General features: G+C 40.7%; 2 protein-coding genes and 1 pseudogene across 2 annotated transcripts; all 3 read left to right on the top strand.

Moving 5' to 3' along the window:
- Nucleotides 1-9,217: 9,217 nt before the first annotated feature.
- On the top strand, nucleotides 9,218-10,156 carry LOC133061248 (olfactory receptor 7E178-like). Its single transcript, XM_061149237.1, has one exon. It carries the CDS (start codon nucleotides 9,227-9,229, stop codon nucleotides 10,154-10,156), a length of 930 nt encoding a protein of 309 aa, XP_061005220.1. The 5' UTR covers nucleotides 9,218-9,226.
- Nucleotides 10,157-14,343: 4,187 nt separating this feature from the next.
- LOC133061247 (olfactory receptor 7E178-like) lies at nucleotides 14,344-15,291 on the top strand. The gene has a single exon (XM_061149236.1). The coding sequence runs from the start codon at nucleotides 14,362-14,364 to the stop codon at nucleotides 15,289-15,291; it is 930 nt and encodes a 309-aa protein (XP_061005219.1). The 5' UTR covers nucleotides 14,344-14,361.
- Nucleotides 15,292-17,922: 2,631 nt separating this feature from the next.
- LOC133062753 (olfactory receptor 7E178-like) lies at nucleotides 17,923-21,979 on the top strand (annotated as a pseudogene).
- Nucleotides 21,980-22,216: the final 237 nt, after the last annotated feature.

Here is a 22,216-nt window from a genome sequence, read left to right as displayed (position 1 = left end):
GTATATTATTTAGACTCAAACACTATGAACTTAATCCAGGACCAGCACTTTCTCTCAGAATTCAAAAATTGTTCAACTGTGTAAGAAACTTCAAAGTCCTTATTTGTTTAATGGGAGCTATTATAAAATATTATGGAATATTGAAATGATGAGAAATGAATACAGAGACATCAGCATAGTACTCAGCATATGAGACCCTTGTACTCACCTATCCTATTTTAAAATTTTCTTCATGAACAAAGGCACCTGTCTCATTACACTCCTCAGAAGGAAGCAGTGATCATATTGAAAGAAGACAATAGAAAGGGGGAATGAATATTCTTCCATGGCAACTGAAAATTTCAGGGAGGTGTTATGGGCTTAAACTCCAGTTAGAAATCATCATCACATAGAAAAAATATGAAGGAAACATTGATGATATCCATGTTCATTGACCATGGACACATGATGAAATAGATAGAAATTAAAATGAAATAAATGATAAAATAAACCAGATACACAAATCAGTACCAGTTATGAAAATGGTAAGATAGATCTTTTGAATGACAAGGTCTACAACATTAGAAAATGTAAAATATATATTGAACACTTATAAGTAATAATCCACAACAAATATAAACCTGGAGGATTATTCAAGCAAAGAAATACAGAAATAAGTACAAGCAGCATTCCCATCTTGTGAAAAGTATCAAATGCACACACATCATAGTCCTCATTCTAGGTATTTTATTGCAATAAATAACACAGATGTATATGGAGTCCCCACAGCATGTGTTGGCAAATCTTGACGCTTTTCCTTCCTCAAGAGAACCACTAAATGAATTACATATACATTATTCTTCAACAATTTTTATTATAAGCAGGGTTATTGTTTCGTGGACAATTGCATTGTACTGCATTTTGAAGTTTTATATAGTTGAAGTAAAGTGAAGTGAAGTCGTGTCTGACTCCTTGCAACCCCATGGACTGTAGCCTAACAGGATCCTCCATCCATGGGATTTTCCAGGCAAGAGTACTGGAGTGGGTTGCCATTTCCTTCTCCAGGGGATCTTCCTGACCCAGGGATTGGACCCAGGTCTCCCGCATTGTAGGCAGATGCTTTACCATCTGAGCCGTCAGGGAAGTCCATTTATATAGTTAGGACCACATAGTATATGTCATTTACAATTGGCGTTCTCGTGTAATTTATCTCCTCTTTATTGTTGTATCTTTAATCCCTCTTCATTAATTTTAATTACCAGAGAGTATTCCACTATATTGTTGTGTGTGTGCCCAGTCATGCAGTTGTGGCCAGCTCTTTGAAACCCCATGGACTCTAGCCCATCAGGCTCCTGTCTCCATGGAATTTTTCAAGCAAGAATATTGGAGTGGGTTGCCATTTCCTCCTCCAGGGGATCTTCTTGACCCAAGGATAGAACCCACATCTCTGTGTCTCCCACATTGGCAGGCAGATTCTTTACCACCGAGCCACCTGGGAAACCTCACTATGCTGTTGTGCTTAGTCACTCAGTCGTGTCCGACTCTTTGCAACCCCATGGACTGTAGCCCACCAGACTGCTCTGTCCATGGGGATTCTCCAAGCAAGACTACTGGAGTGGGTCACCATGCCCTCCTCCAGGGGATCTTCCCAACCAGGGATCAAACCCAGGTCTCCCACACTGCAGGCAGATTTTAACACTATATTATTACATCATCCTTTATTTCTCTGTTTCCTAACTGGTAGGTGTTATGGTTAATGCGCTTGTCTTACATATGTTTGTGAACACACGCACAATATAAAACAATGCAAGGGGGAACACTATCACATGCAAGATGATTTTGATTCTCAGGAGGAGGGAATAAGATCTGAGGGGGATACAAACTTGATGCCTTTTGTATGTGTATTATTTTCTTACATTATATTTACAGATCTGAAGTCGGGAACAGAATGTCACCATTTTAAAGCTTCAAAGGAGTTTAAGGATGGTTATATTTTTTAAAAGGTATTATACTATCTTTGCTGTTAATGTGTCAAATTCTTGTAAATTTTATAGATACAGGTGTGCTAGGAGGACAGCCAGCTAAGGCTCCACATGTCTCTACTTATCCCAGTGTCTTCACAGCCCAAGTACAGCAATAAGGCAAACGGACTTCTGTGCAGTGGTATTTGAAGAACCAGAAAGGGATACAAAGGAAAAACTGACCAAATCTCTTCCCCACAACCACCATGGTATTCAAGCAAACGTCAGAAAGTTTTATGAGGCATTCGGTTTTAGAAAGGGCATATTTCTGCTTAGGAGAATAAAGAGTGGATAAAGAGTTCTTCCATTTTTAGAGGAAATAGAAGACCAGCAGATTGAGAACTGGGTGACCATTGGTACAAACTTATCAGCAAAAAGACAGGTTGTCTGGAATTTCATAGGACACTTCATTCTGATCATTACATGCTTGAACTCTCCTCATCGTGTCCCTTAGATAGTAAAACACTTTTTCCTGCTACAAAAAAAAAATCCCCAAATCATTAACTAAGGGACTTTACCTGACTGGCATCAGTATGTAATGATGCTTGACATGACACTTGGATATTGGAGACAGAAGATCTGTCCTCAGGAAGGGCAGACACAGCATGTGAGACCATGGACTCCTGGTCAAGAAGGATCACCTCTGAAAGGTGGTTCAGGTGTGCCTTTCCTAGGAAGGCAAGGGCTGTTTCATATCACAGGCTGACGGCTAACCATAGCTATACCCCTGGGGATCAATAACCGATGTTCCTCATTAGACAAATATTTTTGGTGCCATTCTGATCCCTGGGCTGTGCAAATCCTTAAAGACCACAGCAGTACAAGAGAGAATTTCATGATGAATAATCCTTGACCTTCTTAGACCAAGTGTATGCCATGTATTCTATCCACCCATTCATATACACCTGCATTTCACATATAAACATTCCTTTTCTGATTAATTCCAGGCTTCCTTCCTATTGTTTGTGGGGGGGGGGCACAGAATTTTATTTTATTTATTTATTTTTTCATGGAAAGGCATTATATTTTAAATATAGCAATATGTGCATGTCAATCCCAAACTCCCAATCTATTCCTTATTAATGCCACATACAAAGGCATCTCTATTTAATATATAAAATCAGAAAGCCTGATTCCAATTTTAAGTGTGGAAACCTATTTTACATGTTGGCCAAATAAAATATTTATAAACATAGTTAAGATATCAGAGATCAAATTGTCAACATTTGGTGGATTATAGAGAAAGCAAAGGAATTTCAGAAAAAACATCTACTCTGTTTCATTGACTACGATGCAGGAGACACGGGTATGATCCCTGATCCACGAAGATTCCACATGCTGCGGAACAACGAAGCCCATGCACTCCAACTGCTTAGCCTGTGATATACAGCTTGGAAGCCACAACAATTGAGCCCAAGGGCTGCAACTACTGAAGCCTGCGTGCCATAGAGCCTGTGGTCTGCCTCGACAGAAGCCACTGCAACGAGAAGCCTGGGCAACCAGAGAGTAGCACCTGCTCACTGCAATCGGAGAAAAGCCGACACACATCAGCGAAGACCCAGCACAGTCAAAAATAAATGAATAATTTTTTTAATGTGCCCTTCTAAAAATATTCCTAAATGTTGATGTTGCTACTGTGATGGTCATGCACAAGGACTACTCTTCTAAAGCATTGAACATTATGGAGCATGGATAATTAACACATCCACTGGTTTTTACATACCCAATACACTTCCTGAGCAGATGGTGACCCAGATCATCATAGTTCTGCTGGGAGTTCAAATCCATGAGTGAATTAAGCCTCTTCCTTGTCATTGGATCCTTAAACATCTGTTCTTCTAATTTTTATTTTCATTTCTATGTCCTACCATTTGAGTTCTTATCACAAAATCTGTGTTCTAAATCTTCTGATTAATAGTAAAATTACTAGAAATCATAATACTGAAATGGGCTTCCCTGGTAGCTCAGCTGGTAAAGAATCCGCCAGCAATGCAGGAGACTCTGGTTCGATTCCTGGGTCGGGAAGATACACTGGTGAAGGGATAGGCTACCCACTCAGCATTCTTGGGTTTCCCTTGTGGCTCAGCTGGTAAAGAATTCACCTGCAGTGCAGGAGACCTGGGTTCGATCCCTGGATTCAATCCCTGGGTTGGGAAGATCCCCTAGAGAAGGGAAAGGCTACCCACTCCAGTGTTCTGGCCTGGAGAACTCCATGAACTATCCATGGGGTCACAAAGAGTCAGACATGACTGAGCAACTTTCACTTCACTTTCACTTTCACAATACTGAAATAATCATTATTATGTTCTACCACCACCACTAATAACAGAGTTATGGCTACTGCTAGGCAGCTATCTCAGCATCTCCTTCTGTTAGCTAATTTCATTCTTCCCACACACCTATAAGTTGGATACTTTTCTCATGCCCCATTTTACCATAATTTCACCTAGGTATAAGGTAAGTTTAAGCTATACATACATGGATTCATGCTTTTGTAAGAGGTGGTGAAGGGATTTGAACTCAGGCTTCCAGACTTTAGAGTTGACCTCATGCCACCATGTAATATGACCCCAGAGTAGAAAAGGATTATGTGACTTGAAGAGTCAATCAGATTCCATCACTTACCTTTTGAAAACTTCCAATGGAATAAAGTCCCAAATAGTTTTTCTAATTTTCAAGATCTCATTTCTGACCACAAAGATGTTGAGTTATTGAGCTGAAAGCAACCAACAGCATTCACACTCAGGACCTGAGGTCAAGATTAGAATATGTTACCTGCAACTCCAAGCTCTTATGACTATGGTCATAATACATGTGAGATAAATCACATTACTTTGTTAATGAGACTATCTTTTCCCCCCAATTACTTGAAGATAAAAATATTTTTCTCATGATGTGATAAATTGGCACATTTTTTTTTTTTTTCTTTTCAAAACATACCAATTGGAGAAGGAGCAACATGCATAGGGTTTCAGGGGGAAACTGAAGGAAAAAAGCAATAATTTGTTAGTTTCTAATTTCTTAAAATGAGAAAAAACTCAATCTGCCAACACAAACATCCAGAAAGACTGAGCTTTGTTATTTTCTTTTCCATTATTGCTTTTTAAGGGATATTGAATATAGTTCCCTGTGCTACACAGTAGGGCCTTGTTTATTCATTCTATTTAATATATACACTAGCTTGCATCTGCTGATTCAAAACTCCCAATCCATCCCTTCCCACCCTCCATCACCAGGATTCAGATTTCATCTTGCCAGCCCTCTCTTGACATCTTACCACCTTGCACTGATAGAAGTCAGTTGTCCTGTTGTCAGAAGCCCATTTGATAAGAAACTAAGGGAGTCCTCTGGCCCACAAAAGACTCAATCTTACCAATAGCCATGTAAGTGAGCTGGCATTCAGATACTCTTCCAGTCAAGACTTGACAAGAGTATATAGCTCAGGCCTACGTTTTGAATGTAGACTCTGAGATGCCTAGAAGTATTTAAGAAAAATAACAGATGAATGCATCACAATAAACAGTGTAGAATATAACAACATACACCAACCAGCTGAGCAGAAAACGTAGAGCTAAATTTTAAACTAATTGAATTGAAACATTTTAAATTCCAATAGAATTAGAACTAGAATTGGAACTGTCATTCAAAATAGCAAAAACCATAAATTTCCAAGACATGAATTCCAAAACCCCAAAACAGGACTATTAAAAAAAAAAAAAAAAAAAAAAAAAAAACAGTATCAAGCTCTCAGAGATATAAATCTTAATTAAGGAAATAGAAATACTATCAGAATTTTGGTATGGAAGACATGCATATGTGCAGGTGAAGTCGATTCAATAGTGTTGGGACTCTTTGCGACCCCATGGACTGTAGCTTGCCAGGCTCCTCTGTCCATGGCATTCTCCAGGCAAGAATACTGGAGTGTGTTGCTCTGCCTCGCTCCAGGGGATCTTCCTGACCCAGGACTGAACCCATGTTTCTTGTGTCTCTTGCATTGGCAGGCAGGTTCTTTACCACTAGCACCACTTGGGAAGCCCATGGAAGGCATAGATCTCTCTAAATTATATGACTAATCAAAGATTTACAGATTAAAATCACATATTGCTTTCTCTCACTGAATAAATAAGTGTGTGAATTTTATGGTGAGATAAATAACTTGGAACTCAGAGGTGAAAAGTAGAGGTCAACCTCTTCTTGGGAGTAGGAAGGGTCTAGGTCCTTCCTTATACATTCACTTTTCTCCTTTTCTTCTTCCATGAAGTTAGCAAATCCTCAGAGATTGAGAGGCCATGGGCCAATTTGGCTAATTGTCTTCTAGATGCATGGAGGTCTCCAGGCTGTATCACTGTAAATAATCAGCCTGTGCTTCCCAGCCCTTCCGCTAGCCAGCTCCAGTCCAATGGGTTCTATATCTGTGTGTCTCATTTTCCTGGAGATGTTGTCTGCACCAGGAAGCACATACCTGAGACTGTTTTCCTGCATGTTCTGAGGACAAACTCTCAGCCCTTATCCAACACCAGGTAGGGGAGATGTGAGACATCTGCATCCCTTAGTCCTGCCCCAGCAGAGACACAGCCCAGCCCAGTGAGTGCCAAGTGCAGTGGGAGACACTGAAGCAGGAGGGATTGGGGGAGCCTTGCCTTCTCATCATCAAAGTAGAGGACAGATAGGATAGCCAGTAGAAGGACACCAAAATGGATAGATCAGCTCAGAAGCCTATGAAGTTGATGCTATTGTTACTGGTGGGGATGCTAGAACTTTTATTTAAATGTCTGTTTTCCTCCCATAATTATCCTGTCTTCCTTAGGCATCTTTTTTTTTAACTTGAGCAAGTAATAATTTTCTCTGAAGTACCCTCTGGGCTTCCCCAGTGGCTCAGTGGTAAAGAATCTGCCTGCAAATCAGGAGCCTCAGGAGACGCAAGTTCGATCCCTGGGTCAGGAAGATCCCCTGGTGGAGGGCATGGCAACCCACTGCAGTATTCTTGCAAGCAGAAGTCCATGGACAGAGGAGCCTGGCGGGCTGCAGTTTGTGAGGTCTCAGAGCTGGATGTGATGAAAGCGACTTAGCACAGCACAGCAAAGTGTCCTTCAAGTGCCACAAGTGATCGTGACGGTGATAGTGATGCAAGTCGTGACAATAAACACAAAGCCTTATGTAGGAATTCATGTGCCAGGCTCTGAACCAATGTTTTTATGTGACTTGTTTTCTTTTACCTGCATCATTACCCCCCCAAAAGAGAGCAACGTGCTTTATTATCATTTTAGGAGCACAGGAGCACAGTATTTTAATGTAATTTCAATCTTGCCCCATGGTAGAGAGAAGGTAAAGTCTGATTTGAATACAGACAGTGAAATTCCATTTTGTTTATTATTCAGTGGCTAAGTCATGTTGAACTCTTTGAGACCCCAAGGACTGTAGCCCATCAGGCTCCTCTGTCCATGGGGTTTTTCCTGCTAAGAATCCTGGAGTGAGTTGCCATTTTCTTCTCCAGGGGATCTTCCCAACCCAGGGACTGAACCCAGGTCTCTTGCATTGCAGGCAGATTCTTTACCACTGAGCCACCAATGAAGCCCAAAACTCCGTTTACAAGGCACCTAAACAGATTTCTCTCCTGCCAACCCAAACTGCATTCAGGGTGCTGAATTTAAAAGAAATACAAATTCTCTGTAAGAAAGAATTTATACCTATGGCTGACTCATGTTGAGGTTTGACAGAAAACAGCAAAATTCTGTAAAGCAATTATCTTCCAATAAAAATAAATTAATTAAATGAGAAAAAAAAATAATTGGCTTAAAAAGCTCTTAAACTGGCATGAGAAGCCCACTTAATGTTGAGAACTTATTTGGTCTTAAATTTTTTGATAGTTCATAAGAGGTTGGATCTGATGAGAAATCAACCCTTCACAAACCTTTAGGATTAAAGATATATCATAGTTAAGAAATGTTACCTAGCCACTACAAACAAACAAACAAACAGCAAACAGCAATCTCAATTTCAGAACTTTCCCTGAGACTGTTATAACACTGATAGAAAAATACTCTGCAATAAGAAAAGCAAGTTCAGAGTCTTAATTACAGTTTATTAATTAATCATTGGGTGCATAACATATGAGTGCTATCTTCAGGTTCAGTGATAGTGTATGATTTTATGCTTCAAAATTTTGTAAAGCAATTATCATTCAACTAAAAATTTTTAAAAAATGTATAGCCAGTAGGAATTTGCTGTGTGACTCAGCAAACTCACACTGGGGTTCTGTGACAACCGAGAGGGGTGGAAGGTGGAAGGGAGGCTCAAAAAGGAAGGGACATATGTATGCCTATGACTCATCCATGCTGATGTATGGCAGAAACCAACATAATATTATAATTATCCTTTGATTAAAAATAAATAAATTAAGGGAAAAAGAGATATTAAAAATGCATTTATAGAAGTATGAAGTCCACTCAGAGCAAATATTTATATTTGAGTTACATGTGAAAAGACTTTGACCACAACACACATATTTGAGTGAACACATATTTCCGTGGAAGATGGATGTCATAAAACCAAATAAATATGAAAAACCTCTAGAAGTTAATTAAAAAATAGAAATGCTATCTGATTATGAATTTTTTTTCTTAGTTTATTTTTTTATTTTTATTTTTTGTAGTGGTTTTTGTCATACATTGACATGAATCAGCCATGGATTTACATGTATTCCCCATCCCAATCCCCCCTCCCACCTCCCTCTCCACCCGATTCCTCTGGGTCTTTCCCCCAGAGAGTGGTTTTAGCTGTTTAGGACTATGTTACAAATCAAGAGAGTTTCTTGCACAACATTTGGATAAGATACAGTATATTTGAATGCTTTTTAGTGTCCTTTAATTAGAATGACTTCTCTAAGAGAGAAAAAACTTTTACTATAGATTTTTCCTTCAAAACTAAGGGGACACATATTACATCATGTTCATGGATTTATTATGTCAAAAAGTCCTTACTTCTCTTGCATTCTTTGGCCCCATGCCTCTAAAATAAGTAAGTAAAGAAGCAAATGATATTTGGGGCCTCATTAATGATGTGCTCACAACTGAGAAATATTGCTAAAGATGCTAGGCCATGTGGTCATCAAGTATGAATATTTTATTTGTTAATTGCTTAAATCCAAAGTATGGACACTTCTTTGGGTGCCTCTACTATTGTTTTGCTTATTCAACACTCTTCGTTTCATAAGGTGTCCCATCTACATGGAAAAAAAGAATTTAACAGGTGTCTCTGAATTCCTCCTCTTGGGCCTCTCAGATGATCCAGACCTGCAGCCCCTCCTCTTTGGACTCTTCTTGTCCATCTACCTGGTCACTGTGCTTGGGAACCTGCTCATCATCCTGGCTGTCATCTCTGATTCCCACCTCCACACCCCTATGTACTTCTTCCTCTCCAATCTGTCCTTGACTGATGTCAGTTTCAGCACTACCACCATCCCCAAGACGCTAGTGAACCTCCAGACACACAGCAAATCCATCACCTATGCAGGCTGCCTAACTCAACTGACCTTTTTTTCTCTTTTTGCCTTTTTGGAGAGTCTCCTTCTGACAGTGATGGCCTATGACCGGTTGGTGGCCATTTGCCACCCTCTGCACTACCTGGTCATCATGAACCCCCGCCTCTGTGGCTTGTTGGCCCTGGTGTCATTCTCCATCAGCCTTTTGACCTCCCTGCTGCACTACTTGATGGTGTCACAGCTTACCTTCTGTGCCAGAGTGGAAGTTCCTCATTTCTTTTATGATCCTCCTCAACTCTTCAACCTTTCCTGTTCTGACACCTTCATCAATAACATATTAATCTATTTCATTGGTGCCATCTTGGGTGGAGTTCCACTCTCGGGGATCCTTTACTCCTATACTCAAATTATTTCCTCCATTCTAAGAGTATCATCTTCAGGTGGGAAGTACAAAGCCTTTTCCACCTGTGGTGCTCATCTGTCAGTTGTTTGCTTATTTTATGGAACTGGCCTTGGGGTATACCTCAGCTCAGCTGTCTCATCTTCCCACAGGAAGGGTGCAGTGGCCTCGGTGATGTATACTGTGGTCACCCCTATGCTGAACCCCTTCATCTACAGCCTAAGGAACAAGGACATCAAGAGTGCCCTGTGGAGAATTATCATCAGAAGAACCTAATTTCAATACGTGTGTCATATGTGTGTGTGTGTTCCTAAGACTATTAAAGGCAGTAACAACAAATATGTGCAACAAGTGATTCTGAATATTCAGTCTCACACCATATATGTACCTATCTAGCTCTCTGTTTATATACTTTTCCTATTAAAATAGCTCTAATGGAATTGGAACATTATTTAGTCACCCTAGTCATAATCATTCCAAGATTTTGCATACCACATCACTACACCTTTTCAATTTCCTTATGTATTACACAGAGCCCTTGGTCCCTGGCAGTCTTGTTTCTATAGTTACAAAATAAATTCAGCTCTTTGCTGTTGTTGTTCAGTATCTGAGTCATGTCCAACTCTTGCAATTCCATGAACTGTAGCATAGCAGGCTCCTCTGTACTCCACTATCTCCTGGAGTTTGCTCAAATTCATGTGCGTTGATTTGGTGATGGTATCTAACTATATCATCCTTTGCCACCCACTTTTCCTGCCCTTAATCTTTCCCATCATCAAGGTATTTTCCAATGAGTCAACTCTTGCATCGGGTGGCTGAAGTATTGAAGTTGAAGCTTCAGCATCAGTTTTTCCAATGAATATTCAGAGTTGATTTCCTTTAGAATTGACTGGTTTAATCTCGTTGCAGTCCAAGGGATTCTCAAGAGTCTTCTCTAGCACCACAAATCAGAAGCATCAATTCATTGGTGCTCAGCCTTCATGGTCCAACTCTCACATCTGTACATAACTACTAGAAAAATGATTTTGACCTTTGTCAGCAAAGTGATGTCTCTGCTTTTTAATAGGCTATCTATGTTTGTCATAACTTTCCTTGCAAGGAAGGAAACACAGCTCTATTTCTTGCTATATATTGATTCTATACTTTTCCTTTTATTATTCCCTATTTGTCATATGTATCTATACTGTACTATAATGATCAACACATCCAATATATTATTGCTTGTTAATAATCTTTTTGTGAAAATAGGATGGGTATATCATTTCCAAATCAGAGAACTTTGGAAATTGAAATAGGGCACTATGAATACTGAGTGTACATAAGCAGTTATCAATTGGGACTTTCCTAGGAAAACTGGGGTTTATGCTTCCCAAGGAGTAGCGAGGAGACTACCTACCAGAGCAAAATTGATTCCAAAATTTTCTGATAAATCTCCTTCCCATTCCATCTAACTTCTCCCCAATCATATTACTTAGTGAGACAGAAAGGGACAAAACACTGAATGATTCCACAGCTAAAGTAGTCAAATTTAAAGAAAATGATGGTTGCAAGAGGCTTTGGGATCAGGAAAAGGGGAGTTAGTGTTCAATGGGCACAGAGTGTCCATTAGGGGAAGATGAAATAGTTCTGGAGACAGATGGTGGTGATGGTTGCTCAATAATGTGAATGAACTTAATGCTGTTGAACTGTACACTTAAAAATAGTTAGGAGGTAAATGTTATGTTATTTTTTTTTCTTACCACAACAAAAAAAATCTCCTGTCAGAAATGAGAGATGAAATGCTCCAAGTTTGGGTGTTAGCCCTCAGGAATCAACTTCTAGAGGTACCTGCCTCAGCTTCAGAGAGCCCACATCTGAGGACTGCATAATATGGGGGAAGGTGTAAGCATTTGGTTCCTTTCCCCCAATTGCACCCAACTCTAAGGGATCATCTTTAGAGCACCCTGGTGGTTTTCATAGAACTTTGAGGGTCTTCAGCTTGGCTTGACTTTTCCACTGCCCTTTCATGCTACAGAGAGTTTGCCAAACTGCAGAGTCTATGGAACAGTTCTCACAAGACTGTCCTCATTTCAGACTCCAACACAAGTGCAGTGCTTCCCAGAGTGACTCTCACTTTGGGTATCTTGGCTCCAAATTCAAAAAATATAATAACAAAGACCATAAATCTCCAAGACAGAAAGCCCAAAACTTGAGACCAGGACTACAGAAAGAAAAATATGACAATGCCAGAGACAGAAAACTTAACCATGAAAATAGAAATATAATCACATTCTTTGAAGAGAAGACCAAAATCTCTCTAGATTTCATGATTAATTCAGTGAATTTACAGACATAAAATCATGTATTGCTTCCCCTAATTGAGAAAAAAAAAGTGTCTGAATTTTATGATGAGAAAATAAACTGGAAGGCAGAGGTGAGGAATACAAATCAGCCTCTTCCAGGCTCTACTGGATCTTTCCTAATACATTCACTTTTCTCCTTTTCCTCCTCCATTAAATTAGCAAACCCTCAGGGGCTGAGAGACCACGGACCAGTTTGGCTAATTATCTGCTCTGTGCATGGAGGTCTCCAGGCTGAATTACTGTAAATAATCAGGCTGTGCTTCCCAGACCTTCAGTTAGCCAGCTCTAGTCCAATGGGATCCATACCTGTGTGTCTCATCCTCCCAGAGTTATTGTCTGCACCAGGAGTCCCACACCTGAGTCTGTCTTACTGCCTGTTCTTAGGACAAAGCTTCAGTCTTCATCCAACAGCAGGTAGGGGACAGGCAACCAATCTGCAACCCTCAGTTCTGGTCCAGCAGAGACACAGCCCAGCCCAGAGAGTGCCAAGTACAGTGGGAGACACTGAATGCAGGAGGGATGAGGGAGACTTGTATGCTCACCATCAAGGCAGTGGGACAGTTATAATAGTCAGTGGGAGGCCACCAAAATGCAAAGATCAGCTCAAAGCCTACGAGGTTTATGTTATTGTTAGTGGTGGGGATCCTAGAATGCCTTTTCAAGTTTTGTTTTCCTTCCACACTGATTCTATCTTCCTTGGGCATCTTTTCTACCTGATTAGGAAATGAGTCCTTCTAAAAGTGTTCCCTAAGTACTCCAGTTGATCTTGAAGGTGATGGTGATGAAATGATGACAATAACCACAGTATTATAAAGACTTATATAGGAATCCATATGCCAGAGGCTGGAGTAATTTTTTAATGTAGTTTGTTATTTTATTTGCATTGGAAGTGTGAATGTTTTAGTCACTAATTCATGTCCAACTCTTTACAACCCCATGGACTGTAGTCTGCCAGGTTCCTCTGTCAATGGAATTCTCCAGGCAAGAATACTAGAGTGGGTTGCCATTCCCTTCTCCAGGGGATCTTCCCAATCCAGGGATCAAACCTGGGTCACCTGCATTACCGGTAGACTCTTTACCATCTGAGCCACCAGGAAAACTGCAAGAATACTGGAGTGGGTTGCCATTCTGTTTTTCAGAGGATCTTCCAAACCCAGGGACTGAAACCAGGTCTCCACTATTGCAGACAGATTCTTTGTTCTTTGAGCCAACAGGGAAGCCCTTTATCTGTATTCCCATCCCCCAAAAGAGAGCAACATGCCTTATTATCATTTTCCACCTGAGGATAGGAATTTTGATTTTAATGTAATTTTGATCAGGCTCTGTGGTAGAGAAGGGGATAAAGTCAGATTCAAATGCAGACAGTGAAACTCCGTTTATAAGGCACCTTGACAGTATTGTCACTTGTGACACTCCGTTTACAGGGCAAAAGTGACACTCCATTTACAAGTCACTGTGACAGTATTCTCTCCTGCCAATCCAGCCAACATTCAAGGGGCTGAATTTAGGAGAAACACAAACTCTCTATAAGGAAGAATTGGCATGAAAAGCTCTCTTAAGCTGGCATAAGGAGGCCAACTTAGTGTTTGAGACCTGATTAGGTCTTAAATTTTTTGACCATTCATAAGAGGTGGGATTTGATGAAAAATCAAGCCTTCATATATATTCAGGAGTAGAGGGATGTTTAAGAAGTTTTACCTGGCCGTGACAAACAAATACAGCAAAATGTAAACTCAACCTCCAATCTTTTTCTGAAAGTATTGATACCAATTGAAAAAAAATTCTGTGTGTCTTTGGAAACATGTTATGTAGGCCTTCCACCCATTTTTTATCAACTTTTTTTTCTGATATTGAGTTTCACAGGCTCTTTCTATATTTTGAGGATTAATTCTTTGTCTGTAGCTTCATTTGCAAATAGTTTTTCCTATTTTGAGGTTTGTCTTTTCATCTCAATTATGATTATCTTATTTATGGTTATGGACATATATGATTTATGTCAAGGAATGTTCTTCCTATGTTTTTCCTCTAATACTTTATTTGTGAATTGATTAAATCCAGTTTGGACACTTATCTAGGTGCCTCTACCATTGTTTTGTGTATTCAATACTCTCTACTTTTTTTGAAAGGTGTCCCATCAACATGAAACCACCGAATCTAACAGGTGTCTCAGAATTCCTCCTCCTGGGCCTCTCAGATGATCCAGACCTGCAGCCCCTCCTCTTTGGACTCTTCCTGTCCATCTACCTGGTCACTGTGCTTGGGAACCTGCTCATCATCCTGGCTGTCATCTCTGATTCCCACCTCCACATCCCCATGTACACCTTCCTTTCTAACCTATCATTGACTGATGTCAGTTTCAGCACCACTACCATCCCCAAGACCCTAGTGAACCTCCAGACACACAGCAAATCCATCACCTATGCAGGCTGCCTAACTCAACTGACCTTTTTTTCTCTTTTTGCCTTTTTGGAGAGTCTCCTTCTGACAGTGATGGCCTATGACCGGTTGGTGGCCATCTGTCACCCTCTGCACTACCTGGTCATCATCAGCCCCCGCTTCTGTTGCTTGTTGGCCCTGGTGTCATTCTCCATCAGCCTTTTGACCTCCCTGCTGCACTACTTGATGGTGTCACAGCTTACCTTCTGTGCAGAAGTGGAAATCCCTCATTTCTTTTGTGAACTTTCTCAACTCCTCAACCTTTCCTGTTCTGACACCTTCATCAATAACATGTTAATCTATTTCATTGGTGCCGTCTTGGGTGGAGTTCCACTCTCGGGGATCATTTACTCTTATACTCGAATTATATCCTCCATTCTGAGAGTCTCCTCATCAGATGGGAAGTACAAAGCCTTCTCTACCTGTGGTTCTCATCTGTCAGTTGTTTGCTTATTTTATGGAACTGGCCTTGGGGTATATCTCAGCTCCACTGTCTCATCTTCCCTCAGGAGGGGTGCAGTGGCCTCAGTGATGTACACAGTGGTCACCCCTATGCTGAACCCCTTCATCTACAGCCTAAGGAACAAGGACATCAAGAGTGCCCTGTGGAGAATTATCATCAGAAAAGCCTAATTTCAATACTTGTGTAATTTTTCTGTTGCTGTTTGTTAAGACTGTAAAAGACAGTAAAATCAAATATGTGCAACAAGTAACTGTGAATCTGCAGTTCCATAGCATATATGTAGCAATCTGGCTTTCTGGTTGCACATTTTTTCCCTCTTAAATTAGCTCTACTGAAATTGGGACATTATTTGGGGGTCATAACCCTTCCAAGATTTTGCACACCACCTCATTGTACACTTCTCAATTTCCTTATGTATTGCCCAAAGCCCTTAGTCACAGGCAGTCTTATTTCTATCACCTCCAAATAAACACAGATCTATTTCTTGTCATATACTGAATCTATGGGCTTTCCTGCTGGCCTAACAGTAAAGAATCCTCCTGCAGTACAGGAGATTGGGGTTCAGTCCCTGGGTTGGGAAGATCTCCTGGAGAAGGAAATGGCAACTCACCCCAGTATTCTTGCCTGGGAAATCTCATGGACAGAGGAGCCTGGCAGGCTACAGTCCCTGAGGTCCCAAAACATCTTAGTGACTAAACAACAACTTACTCTATGTTTTCCTATGTATTCCTTACTCTGTATTCCCTATTTGTTACATGTATCTAAACCCTACCTTAATGACCAAGACATCTAATATACTTTTGCTCCTTAATGAATTTTGGGCAAATAGGATGGGTATTTCATTTCATTTCCAAACCAAAGTATTCTGATATCAAAATAGGACACTATGAATACTAAGTTTGAAAAAGAAGTTGTTAACTTGGACTTTACTAGGGAAACTGGGATGTGTGCTTCCTGAAGGGTAGATATAGAGTACCCACCAAAGTCAATTCCCAATTTTCGTGATAATTCTCCATTCCATTCCGTCTAACTTCTCCCCAATTTTATTACATAGCTGAAGTTGCTCAATTGTGTGTGACTTTTCACAATCCCATGGACTGTAGCCTACCACGCTCCTCTGTCTGTTGAATTTTCCAGGCAAGAGTACTGGAGTGGGTTGCCATTTCCTTCTCCAGTGGATCTGCCCAACCCGGGGATCGAACCAAGGTCTCCCTCATTGCAGGCAGACACTTTTCCCTCTGAGCCACCAGGGAAGCCCAATCATATTACATAATCAGACAAAAAGAACAGAAATTGAGTGATTCCACTGATATGAAGGACCTAAAGTAGTCAAAGAATAGACAGAGAAGAGAATGATGGTTGCCAGAGGCTTTGGGAGGAGGAAAGGGGAGTTAGTGTTTAATGGGCACAGAGTTTCAGTTGGAGAAGACAAAATAGTTCTGGAGATGAATGGTGGTGATGGTTGCAAAACAATATGAATATACTTAATGCCACTTAACTGTACACTTAAAAATAGTTAACAGGGTAAAATTAATATTATGTTGTTTTACCACACACACACACACAAAATCAGTCAGAAATGAGAGACAATTTCCCCAAATGTTGGGTGTTACTCAGCCCTCAAGATTCATGTAGATGTATGGCAAAACTATCACAATATTATAAAGTAATTATGCTCCAATTAAAATAAAGAAACTTTTTAGAAAAGAATCAACTTCTAGAGGGATCTCCCTCTGCTACAGAGAGTCCAAGGCAGCCCACATCCGAAGACTGTGTATGATGTGAGTGTGTAAGCATTTGATTCCTTTTCCCCCAACTGCAGCCAACTCTAAGGGATCATCTTTAGAGCACCCTGGTGGTTTTCATAGACCTCTGACTGGCTTCAACTTGGCTTTACTTTTTCCACTGCCCTTTCATACTGAAGAGAACTTGCCACACCACAAAACTGAGAGGACCATCCTCACAAGACTGCCCTCACATCAGATACTACCATAAGTGCAATGGTTCCCAGGGTTCCATGTCCAATTTGTGCTGAATGTGCTCAGTGCTCAATCGTATCCAACACTTAGCAACCCCACAGACTGTAGCCCTTCAGGCTCCTCTGTTCGTGGAGTTTTCCAGGCAAGAATACTAGAGCTGGTTGCCATTTCCTATCCCAGAGGATCTTCACAACCCAGGGATAGACCCCACATCTCTTTTGTCTCCTGCAGGGCAGGTAGGTTCTTTACCACTGCGCCCCTTGGGAAGTCCCATGTCCAATGTAATTGAATATTCTTATTATCTGATAGGCAGAAAACTAGATAAATATATGCAGCTTAATTGAGAAAACTACATATCTAGTTTTCTGTCTATCAGTTAATGAGGAATTAATCTCTGAGTTCCTCATACATAGACTATGAGCCAGGAGTACTGCAAGGATAAGATGTAGAAGGTCACAACAGACCACATCTCACATATCTTGCTTTAAAACTAAAAGGACACTGTCTTAATGAACACCAAGAGTTCAAACACAAATGTTTTAAAGAAAAATATATTTAGAGAGAGGTATGACCTCTTTATTGATTAGAAATAAGCAATGCAGGAGATGCCAGAGACCCGGGTTTGATTCCTGGGTTGGGAAGATCCCTTGGAGGAGAACACGGCAACCCACTCTAATATTCTTGCCTGGAGAATCCCATGGACAGAGGAGCCTGGTGGGCTATAGTCCAAAGGTCATAAAGAGTCAGAAACGACTGAGGGATGAACACTGAGATGTTTGTAGCACTCTGCCACTGGAAAGACTGTGGCTTATTCTAACAGTGATGGAAGGACTCTATGGGTGTGAGAGAAACAAGAGGTATTTATGACTGTATGGCTAGGAACAGCAAGGTGGGATCTGCAGAAGTACCCACAACAGGGCAAGTTTTTCATGTTCTAGTTCTTCTCTGGGGAATTTTTCTTGAAAAGATGATGTTTTGGAGCCAAGGTCCCATTTTTATATTTGCTTTTATTTTCATTATCTTAGGAGGTAGGTCAAAAAAGATCTTGCTGTGCCTTATGTCAAGGAGTGTTCTTCTGATGTTTTCCTCTAAGAACTTTTAACTGCCCAGTCTTATATTTAGGTCTTTAATCTATTTTGGGTTTATTTTTGTGTATGGTGTTAGGGAGTGGTAGGAATGTAGATTAATACAGCCACTATGGAGAACAGTATTGAGGTTCCTTAAAAAAATTAAAAATACAGCTTCCATATGATCCAGCAATCACAGTGCTGGGCACACACTGAGAAAACCGTAAATCAAAAACACACATGCACCCCAATGTTCCTTGCAGCACTATTCACAATAACCAGGACATACAAGCAACCTAAACATCCATCAACAGATGAATGGATAAAGATGTGGTACATATATACAATGGAATGTTACTCAGCCATAAAAAAGAATGACATTGGGTCATTTGTAGAGACATGGATGGACCGGACCTAGAGACAGTCATACAGAGTGAAGTGAGTCCAAAAGAAATAAACAAATATCTAGAAAAAAAAATCTAGAAAAACAGTACAGATGAACCTATTTGCAGGGCAGGAATAGAGACACAGACATGGAGAATGGGCTTGTGGTCATGCAGCAGGAGAAGGGTGGGATAAATTGGGAGACTAGAAATGACATTTGTGTACTGTATGAAACAGATAGCCAGTGGGAAGCTACTGTATAGTGCAGAGAGCTCAGCTGGGTGCTCTGTGGTGACCTAAGTGGGTGGGATAGGGAAGCGGGAGTGAGGTCCACGGGGGAGGGGATATGTGTGTACACATGCGTGATTCACTTTGTTGTACTGCAGAAACTAACACAGCATTGTAAAGCAACTATACTCCAATTTTTAAAAATTTGCAAATATGAAAAACAAGTTCAGATATATATTAAAATTTAGTGGTTACTCGTTGGCGCATTGTACATTAATACTATCTTCAAGATCAGCAATGCCAAATGGCTTTGTTCTTTCAACAAAAACATATTCATCAAAATGTGAAGTTCACCAAGACCAAGTGTTTATCAGTTACATCTGAAGAGACTGACCAAACCACCCACACATTTGAGTGAGTTCTTATCCCCATGAGAGATGTATCTCATAAAACCAAAAAGCGAGGAAAAACACTTAAAGTTAACTAGCAAACAGGAATGCTATCTGACTGTGAACATTTGATTTTAATTTAGAGTCCAGTGAGTAAGGTTTTATCTCTTTAGAACTGCATTGCAAATCAATGAACTTTCTTGCACTGCATTTAGAAAAGATACAGAATATTTGAGTGCTTTTTAGTGTCCTCTAAATATAATTTTTTTAATCAGAAGAGTATTTTTTTGTTTTTATTTTCCCATTAAAACTAGGGAGCAGATATATTATTGTGTTCATAGACTTGTTATCTCAAAATGTCCTTATCTTGCTAATATTCTTTGGCCCCATGCCTTTAAAATCAGTGCTAAAGAAACTAATGATGACTTCCCTGGAGGCTCAGTGGTAAAGGAATCTGCCTGCCAGTGCAGGAGATGTGGGTTAGATCCCTGGGTCAGTAAGATTCCTAGAAGAAGAAATTGGCAAACCACTCCAGTGTTCTTGCCTGGGAAATCCCATGGACAGAGGAGCCTGGCAGGCTACAGTCCATGGGGTCGCAAAAGAGTTGGACATGACTTAGCAAATGAACAACAACAACTAGGAGTTCTTTAAATATTCTGGTATGTTTGCAGCAACATGGATGGACATAGAGAGTGTCATACTGAGTGAAAGAAGTCAGAGAAGGAGAAATATCATATGACATCCCTTATATGTGGGATCTGAAAAGATAATACAAATAAACTTACTTACAAAATAGAAAGAGACACAGACTTAGAAAACAAACTGTTTGCCAGGGGTCAGGGTGGGAGGTGTAGGGAGGTCATGTGCACACAGCAATATTCAAAATTAATCAATAAGGATCTATTGTATAGCACATGGAACTCTACTCCATGTTATGTGGCAGCCTGGATGGGAGGCGAGAATGCATACACGTATGTGTATGGCTGAGTCCCTTCACTGGTCACCTGAAACTACCACAGCATTGTTAATCGGGTATACCCCAATAAAAAAATAAAAGGTTTAAAGTTTGAAAAAAAAATGCCTGGGTATGAGACCATGATTTTTTTAGTAGGTTGTGGTAGGCAGAAAGTTTCCCTTGCTAAAGATTCCCTGCCCTAATCCCCAGGACTGATAAGTATGTCACAGAACATGGGGACAGGAACTTGGCAGATGTGCTTAAACTAAAAATCTCGAGATGGAGAGATGACACTGTGAAATCCAGGTGGGTCTATTGAATCACATGAGTCCTTCAGAGCAGAGAGGCTTTCCTGGCCACAACCAGAGGGAGATGGTCCACGGAAGTAGGGTCAGAGGGGTGAGCCCTTGATGCTTTGAAGAAGGAGCATGCAGAAGCTGGAAACAAGCTCCTCCTTGGAACCTTGAGAAGAAACCAGCACTGCTGACAACCTGCTTCTACCCGAGTCATACCCATGCCAGACTTCTAGCTGTAGAACTATGTGATAACACATTCCCCTTGTTTTTGAAGTCCCTAGGCTGTTGGTAATGAGTTGAGGCAACAGTAGAAAACTAGTAACCAACGTGTTACTAAGGGGTTCTGTCCCTCTGTGACTTTCCTTTCATTTCCTACAGTGTCTTTTGATTAAACAGAAGCTCTGGATTGAAAAAAGAAGAAGAAAAAAGAAACTGGTGAATACTCTGGGCATCAAAAAAGATGTCTTCACAATTGAGAAATATTGCTGAAGGTGCTGGAGTGTGTGGTCTTCAAGAGTGAAAACTATGTGAATTATTAAATACAAAGTTTGGACACTTATCTGGGTGCCTCCACAATTGTTGCTCATTCAACACTCTCTCCTTCTTTGTAAAGATACCTCATCAACACGGAACCTCAGAATCTAACAGGTCTCTCAGAATTCCTCCTCTTGGGCCTCTCAGATGATCCAGACCTGCCGCCCCTCCTCTTTGGACTCTTCCTGTCCATATACCTGGTGACTGTGTTTGGGAACCTGCTCATCATTCTGACTGTCATCTCTGACCCCCACCTCCACACCCTCATGTATTCCTTCCTTTCCAGTTTGTTCTTGGGCTGACATCAGTTTCAGCACCACCACTGTCCCCAAGATGTTAGTGAATCTCCAGACACACAGCAAATCCATCCCCTATGCAGGGTGTCTGGCTCAGGTGACCTTTTTTTCTCTTTTTGCATGTTTGGAGAGTCTCCTTCAGATGGTGATTCCCTATGAAAGGTTGGTGGCCATTTGTCACCCCCTACACTACCTGGTCATCATGAACCTCTGCCTCTGTGGCTTGTTGGTCCTGGTGTCATTTTCCATCAGCCTTTTGACCTCCCTGCTGCACTACTTGGTGATGTCACAGCTTACCTTCTGTGCAGATGGTGAAATACCTCATTTCTTCTGTGACCTTTCTCAACTCCTCAACCTTTCCTGTTCTGACACCTCCATCAATATCACATTAGTCTATTTCATTAGTACCATCATTGGTGGGATTCCATTCTCAGGGAATGGATATACTTGATATACTCGAATTATATCCTCCATTATGAGAGTGTCCTCATCAGGTGGGAAGTACAAAGCCTTCTCCACCTGTGGTTCTCACCTGGCAGTTGCTTGTTTATTTTATGAAACAGGCATGAGTGTATACCTCAGCTCAGCTGTCTCATTTTCCCCCAGGAAGGGTGCAGTGGCCTCAGTGATGTACACTGTAGTCACCCCAATGCTGAACCCCTATATCTATAGCCCAAGGAACAAGGACATTAAGCGTGCCCTCTGGAGGATTATCAGAAGAATAGTCTAATCTCAGTGCTAGTGTTTTTTTTTTTTTTTTGTCTTTTTTGGTTCATGAGACTGGAAAGGGCAGGAGAATCAAATATGTGCTGCAGGAAACTCAGATGCTACGGTAATGTCACATATATGTATCTATCTAGCTCTTGGCTTTCTCTTTACACAATTTGTCCTCTTGGAATTGCTTTAACAGGATTGGGAAATTATTTTGGGTTTCCCACTTAAGTCATAATTCTTCTTGATTTTGCAT

The sequence above is a fragment of the Dama dama genome, chromosome 9 (assembly GCF_033118175.1).
Source record: "Dama dama isolate Ldn47 chromosome 9, ASM3311817v1, whole genome shotgun sequence".
Classification (NCBI taxonomy): Eukaryota; Metazoa; Chordata; class Mammalia; order Artiodactyla; family Cervidae; genus Dama; species Dama dama.
Note: the sequence above shows the minus strand (reverse complement) of the source record. Positions and strands in the feature narration are given on the sequence as shown.